The sequence below is a fragment of the Manis pentadactyla genome, chromosome 13, assembly GCF_030020395.1.
Source record: "Manis pentadactyla isolate mManPen7 chromosome 13, mManPen7.hap1, whole genome shotgun sequence".
Lineage (NCBI taxonomy): Eukaryota > Metazoa > Chordata > Mammalia > Pholidota > Manidae > Manis > Manis pentadactyla.
This window is the reverse complement of record NC_080031.1, coordinates 2,596,746-2,621,120: the sequence shown is the minus strand read 5'-3', so window position 1 is coordinate 2,621,120 and position 24,375 is coordinate 2,596,746. Positions and strand designations below refer to the sequence as shown.

At 48.3% G+C, this 24,375-nt stretch overlaps 1 protein-coding gene across 8 annotated transcripts in view; it reads left to right on the top strand.

Annotated features, from left to right (window-relative positions):
* The window catches only part of CADM1 (cell adhesion molecule 1), a 317,340-nt gene extending 293,219 nt beyond the window's left edge, over nucleotides 1–24,121 (top strand). For 3 of the 8 annotated variants that reach the window (XM_036919814.2, XM_036919809.2, XM_057490717.1), the window contains 4 exons: nucleotides 1,979–2,011; nucleotides 9,155–9,208; nucleotides 19,597–19,728; nucleotides 21,653–24,121. In XM_036919814.2, coding sequence (XP_036775709.1) covers nucleotides 1,979–2,011; nucleotides 9,155–9,208; nucleotides 19,597–19,728; nucleotides 21,653–21,771 — 338 coding nt within the window. In that variant the 3' untranslated portion in view covers nucleotides 21,772–24,121. Of the gene's footprint in view, nucleotides 1–1,978; nucleotides 2,012–9,154; nucleotides 9,209–10,619; nucleotides 10,825–19,596; nucleotides 19,729–21,652 lie in introns of those variants that run through there. The other 5 variants (XM_036919815.2, XM_036919810.2, XM_036919816.2 and 2 more) reach the window with 3 other exon arrangements.
* The last annotated feature ends 254 nt before the right edge of the window (nucleotides 24,122–24,375 follow it).

Below are 24,375 nucleotides of genomic sequence, written 5' to 3'. Positions count from 1 at the left end.
GTAGAAGTGCTGCCGCACACCAAGGGGCCCGGGCATTCGCTGCTTTGTTGTTTTATTTTGGAAAGGGGCCAGCGCTAGCCATAAGATGCGGTAACGTGCATGCAGAAGTTCCCGTGTGCACGTGCATTTGATTTTGCCCCTCGAATTGAAAGAACCTCAAGCCAACGCTTGATTCAGATGTTTGAAGTAAGGACGTGTCCACCTGAGTCATGGGAATTTGATGTAGAGGTGTTTCAACTGTACAATTTTTGGTATTGCTTTTTTACTGCTATTTTATGCACACAGGCTCGGCTTGTAAGTAAGTATTGTGTTCTTGCTCAGTGTATTTTATGTTCTTCTTCCTGTCATCTGTTCCTCAGAAACTCAGCGCTAAGTTACAGTAAGCTGCAGCGGCCTCACAGGTGGCGGGTTAATTCTAGCTTCTTAGAAGGGCTCTCATTTTTTGATGGCACAGGGTCCTGAGGACAGCATGCCAGCTGAAAGGGAACACCAGTATGAATTCATTGTTGTATTTGTAAGTCAGAAGCACCAGGCTCATTTGACCAAAAAAGAAGGCTGGCATTCCAGTGCATGGAAATGTCGCCTGTGTCCAGTCCAAAAGGGTCTCCAGAACTCGGGACAATGAGGCCATGGCTGCTGCATTACCAAAAAGGACAGGTAACTGCTTGCCCTGAGCCCAGAATCCCACATCAGCCTCAGGTGACTGCCACCACTCCTCTGTGGCCGGAAGGGGGCACAGCGGGAGGCTGCGTAGGTGAGCGGTGGAGAATGAGCACGAAAGCCTGGCCAGATGGGCTGACTTGGGAATGAAGTTGGCTGGAAGAGTGGTGCTTAAACAACTCTGGGAAAAGAAGGTCTTCGTGCAATTTGTTAGATACTTGTCCCGCTTCCCTTCTAGGCTAAAATAAAAACAGACTTTCTTGAGCCTCTGAAGAATTCCTGTGAAGAGGAGCCAGCTCTGTAGGCCCGGTGTGAAGCCTGGGAAGAGGAGAAGGAAACTTGAGCAGCATGGGAAACAGAAGAAGAAAGAGACAAATCACACTTTCTTCCATAGCACGTGCACCTGCCAGTGAGAGGAAATCGTGTGCTGTCCCCTGACGCAGCCAGGAAGGCACGACTCCGGGCAGCTCACAGCGGCGGGCATGGTTCCGAACTCGAGCAGAGGGGTGGCTGATACTTTAAATTTTGGAATGTCGCACGACTAGAAGTGGCATTTGACAGATTGCGTGGACTTGGGTGTTTCCGTGACTGACTCCTGCCCTTAGATCGTGACGTGGTAAGAGCTGCAGAGGGAAGATGGTCAGCGGTGGGCGCGGGTGTCTGTGTGCAGAGAGCAGTCTGAAACCTTAACACGTTCTTTCCGGGGCCTCCGCGCTGACTGAACCTTCCAACTGAACTCTGCCGAAGTGACACACTGGATGAAGAACCCGAATCCATGTGTTCATCCCCAGACATCTGCGCCTGACTGTTAAGGACCCTTCAAGCGTGATGGACTCAGTGACGCCTCACCAGCAGTCGTGAAGCCCAAGTACGCAGGTGGCTTGGGTTAAAGCAAAGGCAGTGTTTGGATGTCCGAATCCATTGTTGAGCCTTCTGACCGAGGCCGTTGTTCCATTAGTGCCGAGCCCTGGTGCGTTAGGAGCCATCTGCCAGTCAGCAGAGTTCACGCTGGTGTTCCTCTTCACTTCGCATGGCCCCTGACTATTGACTAGCAAGTAGGTGTGTCCTGGCCAGACCCCCAGAACCAAAGACCTGACTGTGCTCCTCTCTGGCTCGCAGCTTTGAGCTGAAGGCATGTCTTAAAACAGTGCGACTCACTTCAAATGCTTTTTGCTTTTCATTTATTATTGCTTGTCACGCGGTGTTCCTTGAAAGCTTGCTCATATATTATCTGTTCCATTTTTTTCCATTTTCCCTTTTTTTGCATGCCGTTCCTCCTGTTTCTTCCCTTCCTCCAATCCTCTGTTCCCGTCTGTAGACACAACGGCGACAACAGAACCAGCAGTTCACGGTTGGTATCACATTCCTGTTTACCTACTTGCTCAGCACTGCTGAGAGGCAAGGCAAGCCTGGGAAAGAGAGAAATGTAGTCTTCAAGGGAAATCATGTTTCAAGTAGACAACCTCATAAATATACTATAATATTTAAGGTTTGAAAGGGTGTTAAGTCTTGTCATTTCTGTTGTGAGTTCAGTAGCCAGAGTTTGCAACCTGGGACAAGGCTACTTCCTTGCTGGCTGGGCTGGGAGGAGTCCCAGTTATTTAATGACTCCACCAGACATGGAGATGAAAGCGACTTCACAAAAAGAAGTGTTTGCCTAAAAATCGTAGCATCTGAATTAAAGGCCCAGTCACTTCCTTTGTAGGCCAGGATCCCAGGGCATTTTGAAGAGGACTCCTGTGAGTCTAGTAATTGATGCTGAAGAACAGATAAGGCTGAAGGTTTCTGTGCAGATCTGTGAGGTGGTGGCCAGGAAGATCATTGCCCTTCCTTGAATTATGTTCCCAGTTTACTCCACAGCCCACTGCCCGCTGCCTCTTGTTCTGTGTGTACATAGACGTTTCTGCTAACATGGCAGGAAACATCCCCAAACCAAGAATGATACCGCATACAAATTTTAGCAACATGAATTGGGTCTTAAAAAGTCATTTGTGTGTGCATATTTTGTAGGCAAATACTAAATAATACTTGGTTAAGGTTTTAATCAAAAGGTGATAAAAACTGAGTGAATAAAGCTCAGAATGGGCCATGAAGAAATCCTTTTTCCAGTTTCACCCCTGACTTATTGGGCTGGAATAAGTCTATTAGCTTTTCTGTGTCTCTCCAGTCAGAAAATTAGAATCATGTTTCATCTGTATATTACTTAATTATTTAACTCAAATCTAGCCCTGATGATATTGTGCTTAGAAAAAGATACATTAGTTAAAAAAAAAATGGGCTGAATTTTAATAATTGAATCCAAGGGAATTTTTTGGTAAAGGACATACTTAAATTACTTTGCATGTTACACAGGGTTAAAATCTATCAATTAATTGATAAGGTGATCAACCAACCCCATAGTGTGCATTCAACTCTGAGAGAAGCATCTCTTCCTGGCCCAGACTTAGTTCCTTAAACAGGCCTGCTTTTGAGGACTTAGAGTTGGAGATCTCTGTTCTGGGTGAGCTGTCCCTGAAGGTCAGGCCTGGAGGCTTGACAGGTGGCCCCGCACCCCACCCCAGTTTGGACTTCCTGAGGAGGCAAAACAAACTTACATAGGGGGCACCGTGTCCCCCTTACCCTGCTCCCGACCCCATGCCCTTGCCTGTCATTGGCACAAAAGGAAAAATTCATAAAGTAAGTCTAAGGGTCAGGTGCACTGACAGTCATGAGAAATCAATTAGGTACAAAACATGCCCTCTGAAAGGTAGTGCCCCACAGTGCTGGCAGTGTCTCCGGCAGGGCTCTCCATTAAGCTTAGTTATTTGTAGGTTTCATCATTAATTGAGCACTTCCTGACTTCTATCGATTATTCTCAGAGCTTTAAGGCTATTTTAATGTAGTTTAAGGGATGTTGTTCTATTCTTTTTCAGATGCTTTAAGCCCTTGAGTTCCCTATAATTAACTCCAGGGTCAAATGTAACCATAAGGTTCCTGAATTCTGTGAGATATTTGAAGAAGTATCGATCATTTATCTCATAAGACTCCAGAGCAATAATTTTCTAAGTCCTTTCAATAAAATCCATGTGCTTATGTAAATCAAATGCATGTAGGTCTTGGAGTTGGTAGGCTATTACAGATAGGAAATATGTCCCCTGGTATGAAAAATGAGAATTTAGGGGTCAATCCTAATTTTAGGATACTGTTTCTGATCAGATCTTTTCATCTGGAGGGAGAGAAAGTGAAGGTGATCTCTCTTTGTGGTAGGATAAAGAGACCCTTGGAATAAGGCTTTATAGGATGCCTGTGGCAGGAAACGGATGCCTGTGTACTGACAGAAGCAACTGCTGGGTCCTTAGTTCGGGGACTCTTGGGCCAGTGGCACCTCAGCAGGATGTTACTGGCTCACAGTGAGATGAGAAGTTTACCTGCAGCCAAGAAATGTAGGAGAAGCAGGAGTGAGATACACACGTCTATGTTGCCTTAGCAGCGGGAGGTGAGAGGGGTAACCCGGGCTGCCGTAAACCCTCCGAGCACCTCCCAAAGGCTCCTGCCGCTGCTTTGAACAGCATACTCTCCAGCCCACAGCAGAAAGTGTTAATGAAAGCCAGATCGTACAATCTAGAATTTCACTCGGCAGAGGGGAAAAAAGTCTTCCAGGTCAGTTGCCAGGATAGAAAAGGTAATAGAATATCCAGGAACTCACGAAGCAGGAGACCAAATTTCCAGGGAGGTGAAGATAGAGAACTGATTTTATCCAAGTGAATTAAGGCTAAAACCCAATTTCTGTGGTGCACCAACCATTTAACTTAGATTCATTTGAGAATAACCTTGAATGTTCGTTATGGAGATGTGGGCCTAGACAAATGTTGTGGTTTGATAACTTAGCAACTTAAATGACAAGACGTGTTAGGTTAGCCAGTTGTGACCATTTTACTGGTCTTAAAAGTTTTTATCCTGTATTTCCTTCGATATTCCTCCTTTATAAAGAGGAAGAAAACAATTTTCTGAAAAGCTTTCCCTTTGAAGACTCATTAAAATACTTTATTCAAGCTTGTGTTGCTGGAGTTATGTGTGAGTCCCAGCTGTTTATGGATGCTGACCGTTTGTTCTTACCGATATCTGATTGGAATAAGCATGTGGTGGAAGGGCAGACGTGCATGAGCATGATTCACAGTCAAACGGGTTTTCTCCAAAAAGAAACCAAACAGCAGTCAGCCGCAGTGTGTTTTTAACAATCCAATTGATAGTAAAGATGAATGTGAGCCTAAGATGGGATTTTTTAGACCAGGATGACGGAAGGGGCCCCCTTTGAATAAGGATCTTGAGCATTTGCGTTTTTGGAGCTCATCCTGAGGGCTGGACAGGAAGAACCCTGTGTCATGCGTGCATGTCGAGCAATGCAGACCACGCCCTGCCCTGCCCCTCCCGTGCCACACGGCCTGAAGTTGGCGGCAGAAATGCATGGGTGATGCACAGCACGGACGCCGTGGTCCCTACCGTCACCGATGCGTGGGTGTGTGTGATGGTCTTGTTTGTTCAAATGTGGGCGCTTCTCTGTGTCTTGTGCCTTGTTCTGCCCCAGCCTTGTGTCCCCTCCCTGCCCCCCCCACCTCCCCCTCGTGAGGCTGTGGGGTCAGCACGTCCTGCCCGGAATAGCGCTTGTGCTTCTGCTGCACTGCGGTCAGCTGCGTCCTCGGGCCTCAGGCGCGCGCTTCCCGCCCCTGGTCCTCCCTGCCTCTGCCCCTCTCTCCCCCTCTCCTCCACCCCTCCCTGCCCCTCTCTGCCGTCTTCCTGCCTCCACCCCTCTCTCCTGTCCCAGTGCCTCTCTCACCCTGTCCCAGTCCCTCTCTCACCCTGTCCCTCTGTCCCTCTCTACCCCTCTCTGCCTCTCCCTCCCCTCCCTCTCCTCTACCCCTTCCCTCCCCTACTATTTATTATTTTTGAGTCTACCTGACTTTTGCTTCCCACCTCTTGATACATTAGAGGCCAATGATCTCATGAATTGATACCTCCCAAATGAGTTTTTAAATAGTTTTAATTCAGTACATAATTGTGGTAAGACTCAAACTGGAAATCCTTCTGAAATAATTCCTCACTTTCAGTTTTGGTTTCAAAATGTTTGGCCCATGCCAGACCCAGGCTCAGGCCCAAGCCTGCCGCCGTAGGTGGTCCCCCAGCTCTGCCGCCCCCTGGCAGGCGCTCTCTGAGGAGCGGGAGCCATACCCGAGTCCCGAGATGCTTACCTGACGTTCCATCCCCTGTGGGGAAATTCGAAAGCCCAATTTAAAGAAGAGTAGCCCGCAGTGCGCATTATTACAACCTCTATGTCCGCCATCTGTGTCTGTACCTCTGTGCACACCTCTGTACGCGTACATGACAGTGGCATTCAAAGGCTGTCATTCAGTCAAGGGACTCTGCAGACATTGTGTGTTCTACTCAAGAACAGCGCTAAAGAGGGTTACGAATGGCTGCAGGACCTGAAGATTGTGTTTCAGCCTTGATATGCAGCTTGGAAACAATGTGCTACTGTTTAACGGCGTGAACCAAATTTCTGCTAATGGGAAGAAGGGAAAACTCCCCACAAAAGCTGACAAAGCAGGAAGAACAGGATGGCTGAGCTTTTAGATTAAACTACCAGGGTCGCCTGAACTCATGGCTGGTGATGGAACAGTTTCCATAGCATGGCCAGTGATCAGAGATGTATGCCGCTTAGGTAAGAGAGAGACCATCACCCCCTTTTTCCTAATGGGAATGGTTCCAGGGCCATGGGCTACATTTTTCTTCCCTAGAGGTTTTATTTGATCACCCTTTTTAAAATTTTTCTGAAAAAATGAAACCCTGATGAACTGAAAAACAGGAACATTTACATTTTACTTGACCTTGAATTTATTTAAATATCTCCAGGATGTCTTACTGTTTCTAATTTTTGAGGTTTTCTTGACCTGGTTTTAAATTGCTATACCATATCACACCTAGAAGCCAGTGACGTCTGTGTAAAGGAAGAGTAACACCTGTGGGAGCATTGTCTGGGGCGGCCCAGGGGACAGGTAGCCCCTTACAGCATCATGCAGAGCTGTGCACGTCTGCGCAAAAAGGCCACCACAGTGCATACGTGAAATTACTGTGTTCGCACCTTAGGATTTTATTAATTGCCCAGAAAAATCCCATATGGACCGAAAGTAAGCTTTCATTTGTTCAACAAAGTTTAAAGAAATTTGTTGAATACATTTTAATTAGAAATGACAAGAAAGGACTTTAACAGATGATGTGAAAGTTTAAAGAGAAAAACCAGGAAGTAATTTCCCAGCTGTTGTTCAATCATGAAGTTCCCATTTCAAGAATATTCTCTGCTTCATAAAATGCATCTTTTTTTTCTTTGAGAAAAGGAGAGGTATATAATTGTTAACATGAAAGAAAACGACCTAAGACCAGGCACCTTCGGAGGCAGGTTTTGCTGTGCTCACGTTGCGCACTCTGGGCTTCAGGAAGCTCCTGCTAATGCTGTTCATTCAGAAATTATCCAACCATGGCGGAGCACTGTAGATTCATAAAACACAACAGTAGTGCAAAAACAAATTAATGCCGCTGACCTAAATGGCTTCCTGCTTTTGGATATAATCTGAGCAGTAGATTCCAGATGATTTGGTGTATTTTGAAGTTCATGCATTAAAAATGACAGTTTCATCATTAATAAGGTGTATACCAACTGTCTGTTGCTTTTTAATGGGAAACTTTGCATATCTGTGATACTTCATAAATGTATTTGTCTTTACTTTTTAAAATTAGCTTCCTAATGCCCCCACCCAGAGGGAAACAAGCGTTCAGCAGGAAAGCTGCCTACATGAAAGAAACATCCTTGTTTAATAGGACTCAGTGGGCGCCACACACGTATGTAGAATGCTTTGATATTCACTGGGCCAGGACAAGTGAAGGATTAGCTTTCTGAAACTGCAAATTCATAATTAACTACAGAGAAGTACTTTATGTTGCCAATTTATAACAATTATTCAAATAATTGTATTCATTAGTCTTTATACAATGGATAAAGCCAATTAGAAACAGGCACACTTTGAACCAATCCGATTCTACAACAAATGGGAGCTTCTCTACTCCACTGCCTCTGTGACTTACTGCCTTACTCACTGCCCTGCCTTTCCTTGCCTGAATCCACAGTTTGGGGACATTTGTGGATTTAAAGCCACCCGTTTAGAACTGACACCTGCCCTTGAATGTTGGTGGTAATGGTATTTCTTCCTCAAGAGCTCATGTGATGGCTTCCTTTCACCACACCTACTGAGCTATCAATATTCATTTGGCTTCTTTATAAAACAACTTATAAAACCCAAGCTTTTACTGGCCGTTTCTGTATGACTGTGCCTGTTAATTTGGGTTCTTTTCAGCCATGCTGTCAGCTGACATTGCTTGTCTCCAGACCATTTGTTTTGGCTGATACTACGCTCTGGTTGGTAGTTCACTGAGCATTACTCCCAAACCCTTAATTCAGTACCTGCTTCCTGAGAGCGTGCTTTGTGCTTGGCGATGAGATGCAGGGCAAGATGGAAAAATAACCAAGACACGCCCCTCTCTCCAAAGACCTTGCAGTGTAATAGGTGCACAAAAAATTTAGCAATTGCTGTGTGCTTAGAGGTCCTGGTGCCATCGGACAGGACTTCAAGCAGAACGGGTGGAGACCTCCTTGGTTGCCCAGCCTTTGTGGTGGTTGATAAACATCCCTGAAGAGTAGCCTGTAAATAGGGCAGGAGGAGATGACAGCCGTGTCCCAGCTGAGCCTCCCACTCTTCACCTCCTTCCCACCGCACCTCGCCACTCCAGCCAGAGCCAGCAGAGAGCCTGCAGCTGGCCCGCAGTGACAAGCTGGACAGGCAACGCGAGTCCCTGCTAAGTATCTCCTGACCTAACTGCTTTTTCAGCTTTGAGGGTTTTATTTTTCAGGAATACCTCTGTTTTTGAAATTCTCTTTTTTAACGATTAATTTCGTGAATCAGATTTTCTGATGAAAAGCCTGCAATCTATAGTTACCATTTTGAAGTAAGTGGTCCAAGGCGAACACAAATTGATAATGGACTGTATTTGTCAGTATCGGCCAAGGATTTCAGTTTTATAGTAAACACAACCTAAAGCTTACATACATCAGTATGTAAGGTCTGAACACATTTGCAATCAAGAGAGAAATCAGAGCGCTGACAGCTAACACTCGGGCTTTATTTTCCTTCTGCATGTTGTTATGAATGAGTGATTTTAACAGTCACCTTCATGTTTCATGTGCTTTCAAAGTGGAGACTGAGGAATCTTTCTGTCTCGATTGTGTATCGATAACAAAACTAAATGATTGGAGAAATGTACTTACAGATTAATACATTCAAGCTCTCCAAAGAGAGAGATAGCAAGAGATTTGGCTCATGTTTTATAAGAAATTCATCCTCAGTTCTTAAGTGTTTTGTTTATGTCCCTGGAGGAATGAAAAGAAAAACAATCTGTTTTTACTTGTAAGGCCTTACTCAGTTGCCCAATTCCGCAGAAGAACTGGACAGTGAGGACCTCGCAGGTAAGGGCTAGTTACTAGGTAAGGCATGCAGTGTCCAGCCTGGGGACGCTCTGTCCGCTTGGACAAGACAGCCATTCGGTTTGCTGAGCCATCAATTAGCAGAAAAACAAAATTTCACGAACCTTTCTTCCTCCCTGCCCACCTCTCTGCCGTGCGGTAGCGGCATGTATGTTCCGACTGGGGCTGGTACGGTCAGTGCAGTGGAGGACAGGTCACCTCTGGGGTCATACTAAAGCCACTCTGTGTTCAGTGGCTTAAAAGAATTTTTATGTTCTAAATACATAATGGTTCCAGAGAAATTTTCTTGCATTATAAAGCATCTTAAGGATGTTGGATTATGAGACAATATCTTTATTTAAGGAAAATACTTTGGTTGACCATCTACCTCTGTGGAATAGACTAGAAAAGCCATGTCACAGTTGTCTGAGAAGCAGGGGCTGGAAGGGGCCAGGGGAAGGGGGGTAATTGTTCTGTCACACCGTGATGTAAACTGATCAGCCACCTCAGACCTTTTCCACAGCACATTGAGCTCTTGCAAAAGTAGGTTTCATGCTTGATTCCAGGATTTAGGTGTTACTAATCCAGAATAAGAAGCATATCCTAAAAAGGAGGGTGATGGAGATGGAAAATGGTCAAAGCTAAACAATTATATGAGCTCCCCAGATGTTTTGGGACTTCACTGCCAACCAGCTACAGTTTCTTAAACATTTTCCTCAGTCACTTAATAAATCAGTGAGGAAGGTCCCTTCCTCCTCATTGTGGCAGAGAGAGAGCAAGGGATTGGACTGGGGACCCTTCCTGCTGGAAAGAGGGGTTCCCTGTGGCCCTTCGCGAGGAGAGGTCAGTGCAGCTCCCTCGAGCAGCTGGCTGTTGAGGTACCACCCTTCACCACAGGTCCGACCCAGTGAGAGGAGGAACCACCTCTACCCTGTCTGCAAGTGCAGCAGATGCATTGCCTTTATTTTTCTGTTAGGTGGCATGTCCCAGTTTGAGCTTAGCTGTTGAATTTGTCCACAGAGTGGAAGCCCCCTGAGGCCATAGGGGTTTTGTCCACTGCTATGTGCCTGTCATGTAGTGGGCGCTCTGTCAATACTTGTAGGATGAATGAATGAATTCCAGATCCCAGCAAATTTAGATAGAGGATTAGAGAAAGAGCCAGCTCATCAAAGTCGTGTTTCATTTTTGCCTCCTACATGTGGAGTATTTGGAGACGATGCAAAAACATTAGCCTGCTTTTCTTTTAACGTGAGTAGGTAAGTCCCCTGCGCGGCTGGAATGCTGGGTGCAGGCAGCCTGCCCTCACTTCCGATGCTGCCATAAGTGGCACAGCCCTGACAGCGGCCCTGGCACTTGGATCTTCTCAAGGGTCCTGAGCCGCTGAGCTGTCTTTGGCCCTGATCCCTCTTGCCAGGTGAGCCAGACAAGGATCATCAGGTGTACAGAAGTGACTCTTCCCTTCAGGAAGACGACACCAAACCAGTCAACCCCCTGCCCCCGGCGCATCACTCCAGGAGCGCTCTGCATCTCTCATCTCGGCGCCGGGCCCCACAGCCTTGCTGAAGCCCCATCAGCCACCCCCGAGTCAGCAATAAACCAGCCGCTGTCTGTGCTCATAACAGTGGGTCACCTCAGTAATGGCGCCGTCCCCCTCGCCTGCCCCCCCCAGGAGCACAGCAGGCCTGCGTTGTCAGGAGCCATAAGTCATGTAGACACTGATTATCTACCAGGCTGAAACTGGACTGCCTTTGCATCTGGGTTGATGAACTAATCAAAAACTGATTAGCACCTTTGTTCAGAGGGGATGCTGATTAATCAATTACTATTGATTGTGTGGTTGGCTTCCCTCAACAGCGAAGAGACATGTGAAGGAAAAAAAAACAACCAATAAAAATTGAGCAGCTGTCATAGTGTTTAAATTTATTAAAACAAAATACATTATTTTTTATGAAGCTGTCTTGAAATGGGTCACTGAAGGGGAGCATATTGATTGAGAAAGGATGAACTTCTCAAATTTCTGTAGCCTGGAGACTGAATTCAATTATAATGCAAGACAAACAGGTTAACACCCGTCTTAAGCAGTACATCAATAAATTAGAGTAGGTGTTGCACACTTAATGCTAAACTGTGGTAATGAATAATACTACCATCCATTCATTCCCTGTTCCATCTGGGTAGAAATTTCATCTTTCCCTTGGAAATAATGGCGGCCTGTCTTCTCACCGTCTTCCCCCGCCCCCAGTCCCGCTGCCACCCATGCTGATGGGGGTGTCACGGGCAGCAGCTGTTGCTCCCCCCCAACCCAGCTAAGCAAGTTGCCCAGCCAATCCTCCTCTTTAATCTGCATGTGAAAATATGCTTGTGTGTAGTTCAGTGATTTAATTATTGGCAGACCTGGGGAGCTGATCCAGTTCTACTTTGAACCCTTTTATTTGCTTTTTGGGTGTTGACTTTATTGATGACGGATCCACAAGAGTTTGGAATTGTTTTATCAACTACATCTGTTTCCTGGTGACAGCTGGTAGTTATTGCCGCCCATGTGGAATAGGATCGCTTTAAGATCATTTATCCTTTTATTTTAAAACTTTTTAAAAACGTCTCCAACTGCCTCCTTCCTTCCCTCCCACAGCGGGGGGCCCTCCAGGGACTGCTGAGTGGAGTGTGGCAGCAGATGACACAGCGTGGCAGAGCCTCAGTCGTCCGCTTTGGACCCAAGTGCACCAGCAAGTCCTGGAGCGCTTGTGCTTCCCCAAAACACCTTTCAGTCTTGCCTAGCAAATGAGGAAGTGATCTGGAAAAATCCTGCATTTCCTTCACAGTTCCCAGCGAAATGTGGGTGCAGGCAGATCCTAAATGACTGATGATCCATGGCAGGTTTGAAGAATCTAGGTGAGCCAGCCAGTCCCCTAAATGGGTTTCCAAGGAAGCACGAACCCAAAAATACAGTCTAAGTTTAGGTCATGGGAGCATTTAAAGGTCTCTGGGTCCAGATTACCAATTCTGGATGGGACATATGACCATCTATAGTTACTGTGAGCGGCCTCGAGGTCCGGCAGAACTTGCTTGAAATGTATGTGGGCAACTGTCAGCAGACGTAGCACTTGGGGAGAGGCCCCCACCTGAAGGACAGCCCATATTTGGCAATAAGCTGTTTCATTTTTTTTGGTGGACTAGGGGTGGTGGTGATGAAACATCGACACCAGTTGGCCGGTGGAGACAGACACCACGTATGGCACATTAGCTTGCTGGGTTCCGTCGACTCAGAACAAGCGTCCGCGCCCCTCCCGGGTGCCGGCTCTGGACAGCGGGACCAGCCAGGAGCTCCAGCTGCCAGGGGTTTCCAGAGCCAGGCCTGGGAAGACTGCGTGAAAACCCTAAGAGATGGCTAAGGAAAGGCTGTGAGTCTTCATTTCCAGATGAGGAAATGGGGGCTCCAGAGGTTAAATGATTTACTCAAGAGATGGAGTCTGAATTTGAACGAATGGGTCTTCCTGTCTTGCCAGGAAATGTGGTCACCGTCCCCTATGGAACACAGGGCTTACTTTGCTGCTTGGGCCCTTTTCAGTTGGGTCTGTGCGTCCCCTGAATGGGGAGGGAATGAGGACGGACTGGAGCCCGTCGGGTAGAACCACGGACGGAGCTGTGCAGGGCGCTTCCATGAACCCTGCTCACTCCCCTCCAGAGGACCCTGCGCAGACCCCTCAGTGCAGTCGTCCCACTGCCTCTCCTAAATGGTGGGATCAGTTTCCACCTGATAAGGTCTTATATGTCATCCTACAAGGGTTGCAAAGGGTTAAAAATGTAGATTTCCCTTATTTTAAAATTCCTTTGAGTACAAGGAAGAAGGCTGAAAAATCACACTGGACCCATGCCCACTGGCTCGTGACCGTCCCGCAGTGTGAGTTGGAACTTCGTCGCATTGCTGATCTTCCATGACCCAGCAGGTGACCGTTTCCCCCACGGGGAGGAAGGAGAACATCTGACCTAAGAAGTGGCTGGGTCACAGTGCACAGTGAAGTTACTCAAGATGGGAGAAAAATCAACATTTCAAAAAGAATACTTGAACTCATTTAGCTAACACTAAGTATTTAAAATCCTGATACTCAAATGGTGCACCGGAATCGTACTTTGGACCAAGTGGCCCTCGGCCGCCAGGCCCTCTGCAGTGACCACCACGCAGGACAGCTAAGCCACCAGTCACACTAAGTGCCATTCTGCAGACATGAGAAGAGGGAACTTGGTGACTTCACCTCAGCAAGGGTATGGGGTGCCTTACGATCTGGAAACAACGCTGCGTTTTCAGTACAAGCCTTACCACCAAAGAGCTGATGAGTATTTGCCTTGAGTCAGTGGGAATACCTGCAGTAAAGCCCTCGGCGAGCATCAATACAGCGGACTGAAATCTGGCAAACTTGGGCCGAGTACCTGTGAAAGCACCAGGCCCTTGCATATTCAGCACCATGTCAGTATCTCAGAGCGGCCCAGTGAAGTGCAGAATGGTGCTCAGTGGCTCAGAGTGGCGGACTGAGCCGCCTACCACAGAGAAAAGTCAAGCAGCCTGGCTTCTACCCCAGATCTGATGGCAGGTCCAGTGCCCTTTGCAGCGGGCCACTCAGGCAATGAGCTCCTGACTCCCTGCATCTCCTGTTCGGGCCTGTTTCTGCAGCTGCAGGATAATAGAGGCAGTGCCAGCCTAAGGGAGCCCCCGAGTCCTGACCACTGAGTAGACGGCGCACAGCCAAAGCCTGTGTATGGTGCTTGCAGTTCAAGTGAACACACACTGTTCATGGTGGAAATGTTGCCTCCAGCTTCCAAGGGCTGTAGGGACATAATGGCTGGGGGGGTGACGGCGATTCTGGTGTCCTTCAAGTAGCTGAACACGGGTCCTTGGAGATGTCGGTGAAGCCGCAGTTGCCTTGCTGGGATTAAATGCAGCTGAAGAGTAGTACCAGCTGCTACATGGGGACCTTCGTGATTTTCTTGCCTTACATTTATTCCTTCCCTTCCCCTTTCGAAGAGGACAGAAAAGAAAGGTTACGCTGCATAGAGGCTAGTGTGCTCCGATATATATTAACATCTTAATGGGGAGCTGTGCATGTACTGTATACATTTACTGCTCTCTGACAAGAGGGAATTAAATGTCAGAAGGATTTGTAGCATCTATAATTGAATTGGTGCTGAGAAAAGCAAATCTTAAAGAAGAATAACATATTAGGATTAGCAAATAATGTGGCATTTTGTCAGCGTGTGCCATTCAGTTTGTTCCCCTTCAGCAATAAAGTTGTGCTCTTTAAAATGCACGCCTATTTTTGTTGCCGTGGCAGGAGCTACAGTAGGTGATGGGGATGCGTAGCTACATTTCTCAGGTGGTGCCAGGTTTGTTTTGTTCTGAGGTCAGATTTTGGCTGTGCTTCAGATTTGGAAAATCCAGAATTTCTTCCCAGCAAGAAGTATCCAACAGCATCCTAGCCACAATGTCCGTACGGCCCTGGGAGGCTGGAGCCAGCATTTCCATCATAAACACCAATTCTAGAGTTTGTAAACCGACTTGTCCAGCAAGACCTCAGCCCAGGAAAAAGGCTAGAACCAAACCGGGTGACACAACACTTGCAAAGAGCCCACAGTTCTCACTTCTCTGCAGTCATCCTTCGATAATGGAAACTGTGGAAGGCCAATCACAGGACTTGCCCAGTAAAGGCTGGTATCATTAGAACCTCCTTCGTGTTTCCAATATTAATTTTTAAGATGAGACCTAGTTCATGACCTATGGGGAGGATAAATGTGCATTTAAGGAGGGTGTCTAGCTCCCCATGAGTTGATGATGTGCGTGCAGCCTGCACCGGGGCTGTTGTGAAATGTGAAGGTAAGTGGACATAGTGGTGGTCATGCCTCTGGGTGTGTTTTAGCTGCAGGTCACCACGCCGCACTGCAGTTCCTCGGGGGTAGAAAACTTGGTTATCTTGGCAACAAGACCAGCCCCAGGCTGTGCGGCCCAGGCAGCAGGGTGGCAGGCAGCTGCCGCAGGAGTGCTCTGCTCCATGACTCCTGCTAACATGCCCGTCTGCCAGGGGCTGGTCTGGGATACACTGGCCATTCCCAGGCTACCCGTGGGCCCCTGCCTGGGCAGCAGAGCCTTCTGGGCATATCACAACTCCTCGAGGAAGGCAATCACATGGCTGTTTATGGTACACGTCCCATGCCAGGTGGTGACGTAGCCATAGAAACCAGGATCTGCTGGCTGGGGACCTGTCCTAACATACGCAGCGTGACAGCTGGAGCCCAGCATGAAGACGCTGGCAAGTAAGCTGGGGAGTGAAAGCAAGCAGAGAAAGGCATCCCCTGGCAGGGAGGGAAGGAGGTGAGTCCCCTGGCAGTCACTTCTCTGGTCAGGCCCTAAGGGACTGCTGCCGTAGAACTCCCGCCTTCCCATTGCCCACGGAGAACGGATCAAACCAGCTCACCCGGCCCCCAGTTAAACCTAGCAGTTTAGAGCGTCAGTCTGGGAGTTTCTTCTAAGACGCTGACAGAAACCTGGAGCAGCGGAAGCTATGACCCGAGCAAGAGCAGCCAGCCTGATGTTCCGTGCCACGAGCACCTTGTGACTCACCTAGAGCCAAGCTGTTCCAGCCTTTTGCTGAAAGAAATGCTAACTCACAAATACGAAACAGTGGATGGCTGACCTGTCCTTACGGAAATTCATGTCACACCTGGAGCAATAGGGCTGCTGCAGGGACAGTACAGGCAGGCAGGCTTGTGCCGCAACCTGTCATGAACACTTACCAGCATTTGCAAAGTGCACCTAGAAATCATATTCATGGAGCGACTGGGCCCAGGGGACTTGAGGTCCCGTGTGAAACAGCTTGGATGGCATGCTTCACCCCGGCAGGCGTATCACCCCAACCTGCTTGGTTCTAAAAGACTGGAGTAACCTTCGTGCCAGAAGCATACGCCAGGCAAAGATGGGGCAGAGCGGAGTCCCAGAAGCAGGAACACCCTTACACCTGCTACCAAGCGAGAGCGAGGCCCACTGTAGTCTCTCAGAGGTGGAGGAAACATTACCTTCTCAACTGAAGAGAGGTCCCTTTGCCTGAAGATTGGAGTGCTTATAAGTGCCTTACACGCCTGCATGTGCTTGTCAGTGTAGGGCTGTATGCAGCTCTAGTCTGGCCTTCGGGTCCCTTCTCTGCCAGACTCAGAGAGGATGAGCCCAGACAAGTGCACAGGGCCCGAGTCGGAGGCCCCGCACCCCGGGAGGAGCAGCGCGATGGAGGGAGTCATAGGGTTCCCCGAGGTGGTAATTTCTCAAGGAATGGGCCAGAGCTCTACTTTGTGAGCAGAAGAGAGGCTGGGTGGCCGACGGGCTCTGCAGGTGCTGTACTCCAGGCGGCCCGTATTCCCTGGCAGCTGCAGTTGGCAGCCGCCTCCAGCGCATCTCTGCAGTGTGTTGGGTCGCCTCATGCTCCGGTTAGGCACCAGCATATGGGTCCCGGCAGCTCTGAGCTGGAGTAGGTGACCAGCTTCCACCACATTCCCCACCCCCCTTGGGCCAGTCACCAGCAGCCAAACACACCCTTCCCACACGCGGAAACGGGAGTGGGATGGGTCTGGGAAGAGCGCTGCTCTTCGTAAAGGATGCCAAGCTGGACAGGAGCTGGTGAGGTGGGGGGCAGGGGGTGAGGAGCTCGCAGCTGCGGTGTCCCGGGGACGGCAGTTATCTCCTGTGTCCGTCTGCAGTCACTGAAGGCAGGGAAACTGTCTCATGATTAACTGGTGGTAGTAAACTTTCTGTTCGAAGTGGGTATCAGGAGGTAACGGAAGAGATTGCCCTTGTAAATGGGTGTCTGCAGAACACGCACCTTCCTGAGGACGGGGTGATAACAGGCCCAGGTGCTCCCGTGGGCGGAGTGCGGGGACAGGGCGGCACTTCGCTCACGAGAAGCAGAGGCCAGATGGAGTTTGGGCCAGAGGCGTTGATCCTCGAGCCGCGCCCCGTGCGGGCTGGTGGCTGGTTTCCGTCACCGTTTCCCTCCCTCCCTCCTCTCTGGCTTCTCTTCTCGGGCTCCTAGAATGTTCCTGTGCCCAACCGTGGGTGAGGCAGTCTTTTAACAGTGGACGTGAGTTTGCCCTTGCCCCGCGCAGGTCAGGTCTATGCCCAGGACGGCTTCCCAAGGTCTCTCTCTGCTCCCAGTCCCGGCCGGGGGCCTCCATTCTCCCTCTGCCTCCCGTGCCTCGCTCACCTCGCTCCCCCGTAGCTGCAGTCGGTTTGCTTCCTCACTCAGTTCTGAGACACTTGGAGTTGTCGGAAGACCCTCACTCCCAAAACATCTGAAGCTCGTGGTAATCGGGGATCAGCTAACTCATTCCCTCAAGATCCCCTATTTTTATGGCTCCCTAAGGAGAACATCGCTTGCTCTCCTGTGCTTTTGACTCCCTGGGAGCAGCTTTGAAAGTGTGCAGTTGGGGTGCAAGTGTCCGGTGTGTAGAGCAGATGCCCCCTGTCCAAGGGCAGTGCCCCCTGCAGCAGGCTCTGTTGTCTCAAAAAAGGGAGAGAGTTTCCAGGGACGAGCATGTCGTGTTGGAATGGCATTCAAGGCCCCGAGGCTGTTGCATCTGCAGTAGGCAAGGCTTTGGCTGCGGAGGGAGACTCTGCCACCCCGTTTCAAGTTGAGCTTCTTAGACGTTGCTGCCCGGGCTCACCCGTCACGCAGTGGGCAGTCGGCTGCAGCGCCTCTGCCTCCAGCCCATCTCTGTTCTGCAGTTAAAGTCCCACCAGCCTGTTGTCCCGGGCAGCCTGCCGCTGCCTCTGATTGGGCATTTCTGTTTGGGTTTGGGTTCGAGGGGGGGTGGCTGTAGTCCTTTCAAAGGTAACTTAATGAAACACTTTAAATACTTCACGTTTAATTTAAACTCCTTTAATTAAAGCACTTTTCATGGAACCCTCAGTCACGAGTTATTTCCCCACATCCTTCAGTACTTAATCTCAGAGCAGAATTGGAAATATCGATAGAAAGTGTAAATCATGCCCTCCTGCTGAAAGCGTTGTATCAGGTTTCGGCTCAAAAGAGCACCATTACCTTTAGCTGTCACGGATCTGTACACTTGATCGATAAACTTCAAATATTATTAGAGGTGGAGGCTTCAGAGATTTGCTCTGTTCTTTGGAGAGAGACAGAGATAAATCTTTCTTAAAAATTGACTTGAATTTGCTCTCTCAGTCTTCCTGGTGAAATGCATTTCTCTTAGGCGTCCAGCAGCTGCAAGGGGGACAGATTTATAGGCCATGTGCTTCTTGTACTGAAAGATTTAAATGGTAAATCCTTCACATATGACTTCACAAATCATGTAAAGTTAAGAGATTTTTACCGATTCCGTTGCTGCTGTGCTTAAATTGTAAGGTACAGCTAGTAAATCATTTTAATGGAAGTGTCGCACTTAACTCAATAAAAAAAGGACAATGGTTTAGCTTCCACTCCAAAATGTTAATGTATTAATCAACGGGAGAATAATTGCTTTTTACTACATTATAAATCTCGGGTGCCGTTAGGATTTCAGCAAGAGGTGATGTAGCCACATTCCTAAATTAAAATTGTTTACACTGCCGCACATCCATCCTGCATCGCCGTAGCTCATTCTGGGTTCGTCTTGGTGCTGTTCCCCAGCCAAACATGTTCCTCAGTCAGAAGAAGACATCCTGAGGGAGTGATGCTTATAGAGGAAAATTAATTGCATCATGAAGTGTTAAATAAATAAAATAAAAAACATCTGTGGCAATGGACAATTATTCCTTGCTGTCTTTTTTGAAATAGGTTTTAGGTTTTAGATTGAAGCGTACTCCCTCGTACATCCTAAATGTAGCAAGCGTTGTCCCTTGTCTCTAGTCTTATGACCCTTGTTTTAGTCCCAGGCAGCCGTGGCTCTTCAGCTCCTCACTTTTCCTCTGCCTGTACCTGGCAGGGAAGAAGTCCTGGGCGTGTATAGGAAATAAGTCCCTGGGATGCTCAGCCTTCCCTCCAAGGCTGTTCCTGCCTGAGGGTGCCGTTCCCAGCTCCCCTCACTAGTCAGGTGGGTCGACCTCCTTAGGAGGCCCTGCAGCTGGACACAGAGGGAGTGCCAACACCAGGTCAGGACTGGACAGGCTGTTTCTTCTGCCCCTGCTCCCCCAGCTTGTCCACATGCATCAGCGCTCCTGTGCTGCTTATAACGAAACTGCCTGTGGGGAGGGAAGGCCAGTGCAGCTCCGGACAGGTCAGTCTCTTCCTTCATGTGACTTGACCCATCTGGGTTGTTCTCGCCTTTAGAAAAGGGGATTTCTGAGCCTGGAGGCGGTGTCCCCAGGCCTCCTGGTGCCTGGTAATGAGCACTACATCCCTGTTCTCTTCTGCTTCCGACAGACTCCCGGGCAGGCGAGGAGGGCTCCATCCGGGCGGTGGACCACGCGGTGATCGGCGGTGTCGTGGCCGTCGTGGTGTTCGCCATGCTGTGCTTGCTCATCATCCTGGGGCGCTATTTTGCCAGACATAAAGGTGAGCAAGGTGCTTTGGCCAGAGGCCTCGTGTCCCCACAGCCCCTGCGTTTGGGGACTTGATAAGGTAGTTCTTGATCTGCAGTCGGTTTATGTGGCCACGTAGCCTGCTCGATTCCTGAGACTGGGAGAGAGAAAAGCAGACATCTTAGCAGCTGCTGGTTAGGACTCTGAGAGTGGATAGTTCTCCTCAATTTGTATTTTCTCTAAACATAAAGCTCTATAGACTTGTTATTCTACAGTCCATGATTGGGAATAGAGTGAAAAGTTCAAAATGGGAGCTGGTGTGTGAGGTGGCTTGAGCCCCGAAACAGTGAGCATGGCAAGGATACACCTCCAGCCTGCTCTCGGGGAGGCAGGCGGACTGATTCTGCCACCCGGCCCCAGATTCTGGGTAAGCTGGTCACAGTGGCTAGAATACATCCTTGGTTTGATGTGCCTTAAAAGCCACATAAATATGTATTTCTAAAATTATCGGTGCAATTGATTTAAATTGCCATTAATCATCACACTTAGCAGTGGTGCAGTCTGGACGGGCGATCGTCTTCCCAGCCTCCTCTCTGCCCTGTGCTGCTCTAGCCTTTCTCCCCTCTTGCTAATTTACTCTTGCTTTTCCTCGTCGGCCCTTGTCTTTCTCAGTCATGCTTCTCAAGCACTGTGCCACAAGCCGTGGGGCTTTCCCGTGGCTCAGTCTAGGCACTGCGTACTGCTGATTGTGCATCTCCGGTTTATGGGGGTTGCGGAAGGTCCCTTGAGCACAAAAGTGGGGGTCCTTGTACCAGACAACCACCTTTAGGGTCCAAAGTGCCTGTCTTGAGAGTAAGATGGTCGGGAACCTCAGCGCTGTGCCTGCTTCTGCCCGTGCCTGGGAGGCAGTCTGCTTGGCCAGAACTCCAGGCCCGTGGTGTCGAGCTCTGTGGAGCAGGAAGGTGTGGCCAGAGCAGGGCTGGAGTCTGGGCACAGCTGCGGTGGACAGGGTAAGAGGGTGCAGGAGGGAACGTTGGCCTGCCCACCGCCTCAGATGTGTCACTCTGAGAACCTGAACACAGAGCAGATGTGTCAGCCTTCTGTTTAACAAAGACTCTCTGAGGTCACAGTATGTAATGGGAGGAGGGTCATTGGATTTGGTAGGCAGTTTAAGTGCTACCTGTATATCATGCTGAGGTCCAGTCCTTGTCTTTCTCCGTGTAAACTGTTGGGACTTCGTGACAAGATAAGAGTGTCACCAACTTTGTAACTCTCTATTGTCATTACAAAGTGGCTGTGCCAGTTGGCAAAGCCATGAATCTGGGTCCGAGCTAGAGTTGCACTATGAGCGAGAATCTCTCATTCCTTCAGACAGATCCGAAGCTTTGATTACAGCTGTTAGAATGTCAAATTATTTCTGTATCTGGAGCCCCCCTCTGAGATGGAGGCAGAAGAAAACCACACCTCCTTGTTTCCGGACAGGCAGTATGATGCATGAAGACGGGAGGGCAGGGCTCAGATAAATGAGTCGAGGCGACAGTAGAGTGTCACCAGGGCCCTGATTCGTCACCTGGCTAATTGCTCTTCCTTACTTTGGTCCTTAACCACGTCCATGCACATCCCGGGTCGTCGTCCATGGCGTTAGTGAGCAGCTCTCCGGCTTTCTGCGTTTTAGCCCCCACTCGCGTCTCCCTCCGCTGACACCCTCTGGTCACGATCACCGCTCTAATGTCTTGTTTGCTGAATTACATCGCAGCAGCTCGGCTGGAGCGGTGCCTTCGGAACCCCGGATCCCCATTTGTCTCACCCGCCTCGCTCTCTCCTTCCGATTGTTTTTTCCCCTCTGCTGCCTGCACACTACTTCGGCTGATGACGGCCATAAAGCAAGTCGCCGTCTCTGTACCGCTTCCCACAGAGGCCATCAGACAGTCACGGTGCTTTACCCCTTCATCTTTCAGGTACATACTTCACTCATGAAGCCAAGGGAGCTGACGACGCGGCAGACGCAGACACGGCTATAATCAATGCCGAAGGAGGACAGAACAACTCGGAAGAAAAGAAAGAGTACTTCATCTAGAGCAGCCTTTCTGTCCCCATGAGGTGTCCAGCCGGCCCTATGTAGACGATAAAGAGACAGTGATACTGGAATTGCGAGAAATCTGTGTGTTTTTTTAATGAATGGGTGGAACGGTGCGAGACTGGGAAGGCTTGGGGTTTGCTGTGTAAAAAATGTTCTTTGAAAAGTACACTCTGCTGTTTGACACCTCTTTCTTTTTGTTTGTTTTTTAAATTTTTATTTCTTCCTGCCAAGTCAAACTTGGATGCTTGGGTTTAGTTTGGATAGATTCCAGAAAATTCTGTGCCTTGTTTTTTGTTTGTTGTGTTCCCTTTTTCTCTTCTCCCTCTTTTGTGTACCTTTATTTTTCCCAAAAATTTTTGGACTTTTTTTCCAAAATCTCCCATTTTGGAATTTGCCTGCTGGGATTCCTTAGAATCTTTTTCCCCTTACTCTGTTTTATTTTGTTTGTTTGCTTGTTTCCTTTTAAAGTAATACCTTTCTGTTCAAAATTTAGTTTCATAAAAGGAGAACCAGCACAGTTTAGATTTCATAGTTCGGAATTTAGTGTATCCATAATGCATTCCTCTCTGTTGTCGTAAAGATTTGGGTGAACAATGAGAACTCTTCGCTGCTGCCCATGTTTCAAATACTTAGAGCAGTGAAGACTAGAAACTTAGACTGTGATTCAGAAAATGTTCTGTTTGCTGTGGAACTACATTACTGTACAGGGTTATCTGCAAGTGAGGTGTGTCACAATGAGATTGGACCTGTCTTTAATTCTGTATCTGTAGACGGCTCAGTGTAGATACCCCACACTGTCCAGAAAGGTTTGGGGCGGAAAGGGCTCCTCCTTTCTCACTGCCCTAAACAGACCTGACAGGTGAGGTCTGTTCCTTTTATATAAGTGGACAAATTAGAGTTGCCACAGGAGGGGAAGTCGGGAGGGGGGAAAGACAGTTCTGCTCTGGTTATTTCTGTCCCAAATGATTCCATCCACCTTTCCCAATTGGCCTTACTTCGCCCTGATTTGTAGGAGACAGCGTCCGTGTGGTGTGCGGGTGACTGGATGGGACAGGTGTTCCTTTCCTCTGGGCTTGGTTAGGAAGACGGTAGGATGTGGCCTGCATGTACTGTATATTACAGATATTTGTCATGCTGAGATTTCCAATTCGAATCCATGTGAAACTTTCATTCCTTCAGACTGGGCTTGACAAAGGCAGGAGGCAGAGAGAAGGGCCGGTGTGATTCTCACACTGGTCTGCTGTCGATCTCGGTTCTCGGAAGGTCAGGCAGAGGTGGAGAAACGGCATGTAGGGATTTTCAGTTACTTAATCAAAACTCAAATGTGAGTGTTTCTATCTTTTTACCTTTCATACACTAGCCTTGGCCTCTTTCCTCAGCCTTAAGAACCATCTGCCAAAAAACTTAGTGACCCTCGCATGACGGCTGCCAGAGCGCATAGCTACTAAAATAAGTCACCGCAAACATATCTTCGATGGGGAGCCTTGGGGAAAGTTAGAGGAGTCCGCTTACCATTTCCATCTTCAGTAAAGAAATGTGGGGATTTTCCCTGACACATCTAGGTAATCGAGCAGTTGTCCCCGAAGGACAAAAACGGGACTCTTACCAGGTGTCTTGGTAAGGCTCCAGACTCCAGAATACAGTCCCTATGGAAAGATGGCATCAAAAAAGATAGATCTATATATATATATAAATATATATTATATAACATTTTCAGTGAGTAATTTTGGATTTTGCAAGGTGCATTTTTACTATTGTTACATTATGTGGAAAATTTAAGCGGATTTATTTAAGGGGGAAAAAGTATCAACTCTTTGTTATTTGAAAGTGTTTATTTTTCTTGTCTTTATTTTAACCTTTGATAGAACCATTGCAATACAGGGGCCTTTTGGGAACGGACTGGTGTGTAAAGGAAAATCCATGCCGAGCAGCGCTCTGTCGTCCCCTCTCCTGTCCTTAGGCACTAAAAAGCCCCGCGCGTCCCTTTTCCGATGAGTCCCGTAACGCGCGGCTCTGTCCCGAGCCCTTGGCACCCTTCCGACCGCAGTGCGACCACACCGCAGGCGAGCCCGTCGAGCAGGTTGCGAAGCGGTGTTTCCCGCGCCCCCTTCCGCTGACCCCGTCATCGCTCAGAGTCGGCACCTCCCATCGGGACCCCCGCCCTTCTGTTCTGACAAGTGTACAGTAGTGCCGTCTCCCTGGTGTAACTTTATGGCTTTTACGGTGTTGACATGTCTCAGGTCCATGTGTGTTCCGATCGGTGTTTTCCGTCTCAGGTAGATTGCAAAGTGTAGGCCCCATGCATTGGAAAAAAAATAATAATAAAGCAAAAACAGGAAATTATGGATTTTAGTTGTATATTGGTTTATGTATTTTTTCTTAAGTATAAGTGCACTGTTTGAAATGTATTGTTGAGTATTACTTTGTACAGGTTGATCACTTTTTTTAGAGTGAAGAAAGAACAAACTTGTTTTTTGTGTTTTTTAAAGGAATATAAAATAATGAAGGATGTATAATTGATGCCAAATAAGCTTGTTCTTTAGTCACACCGACGTCTCACTCCTCCCCTTAGGCCAGTTCTGTTTTTAAGGTGTACATGAA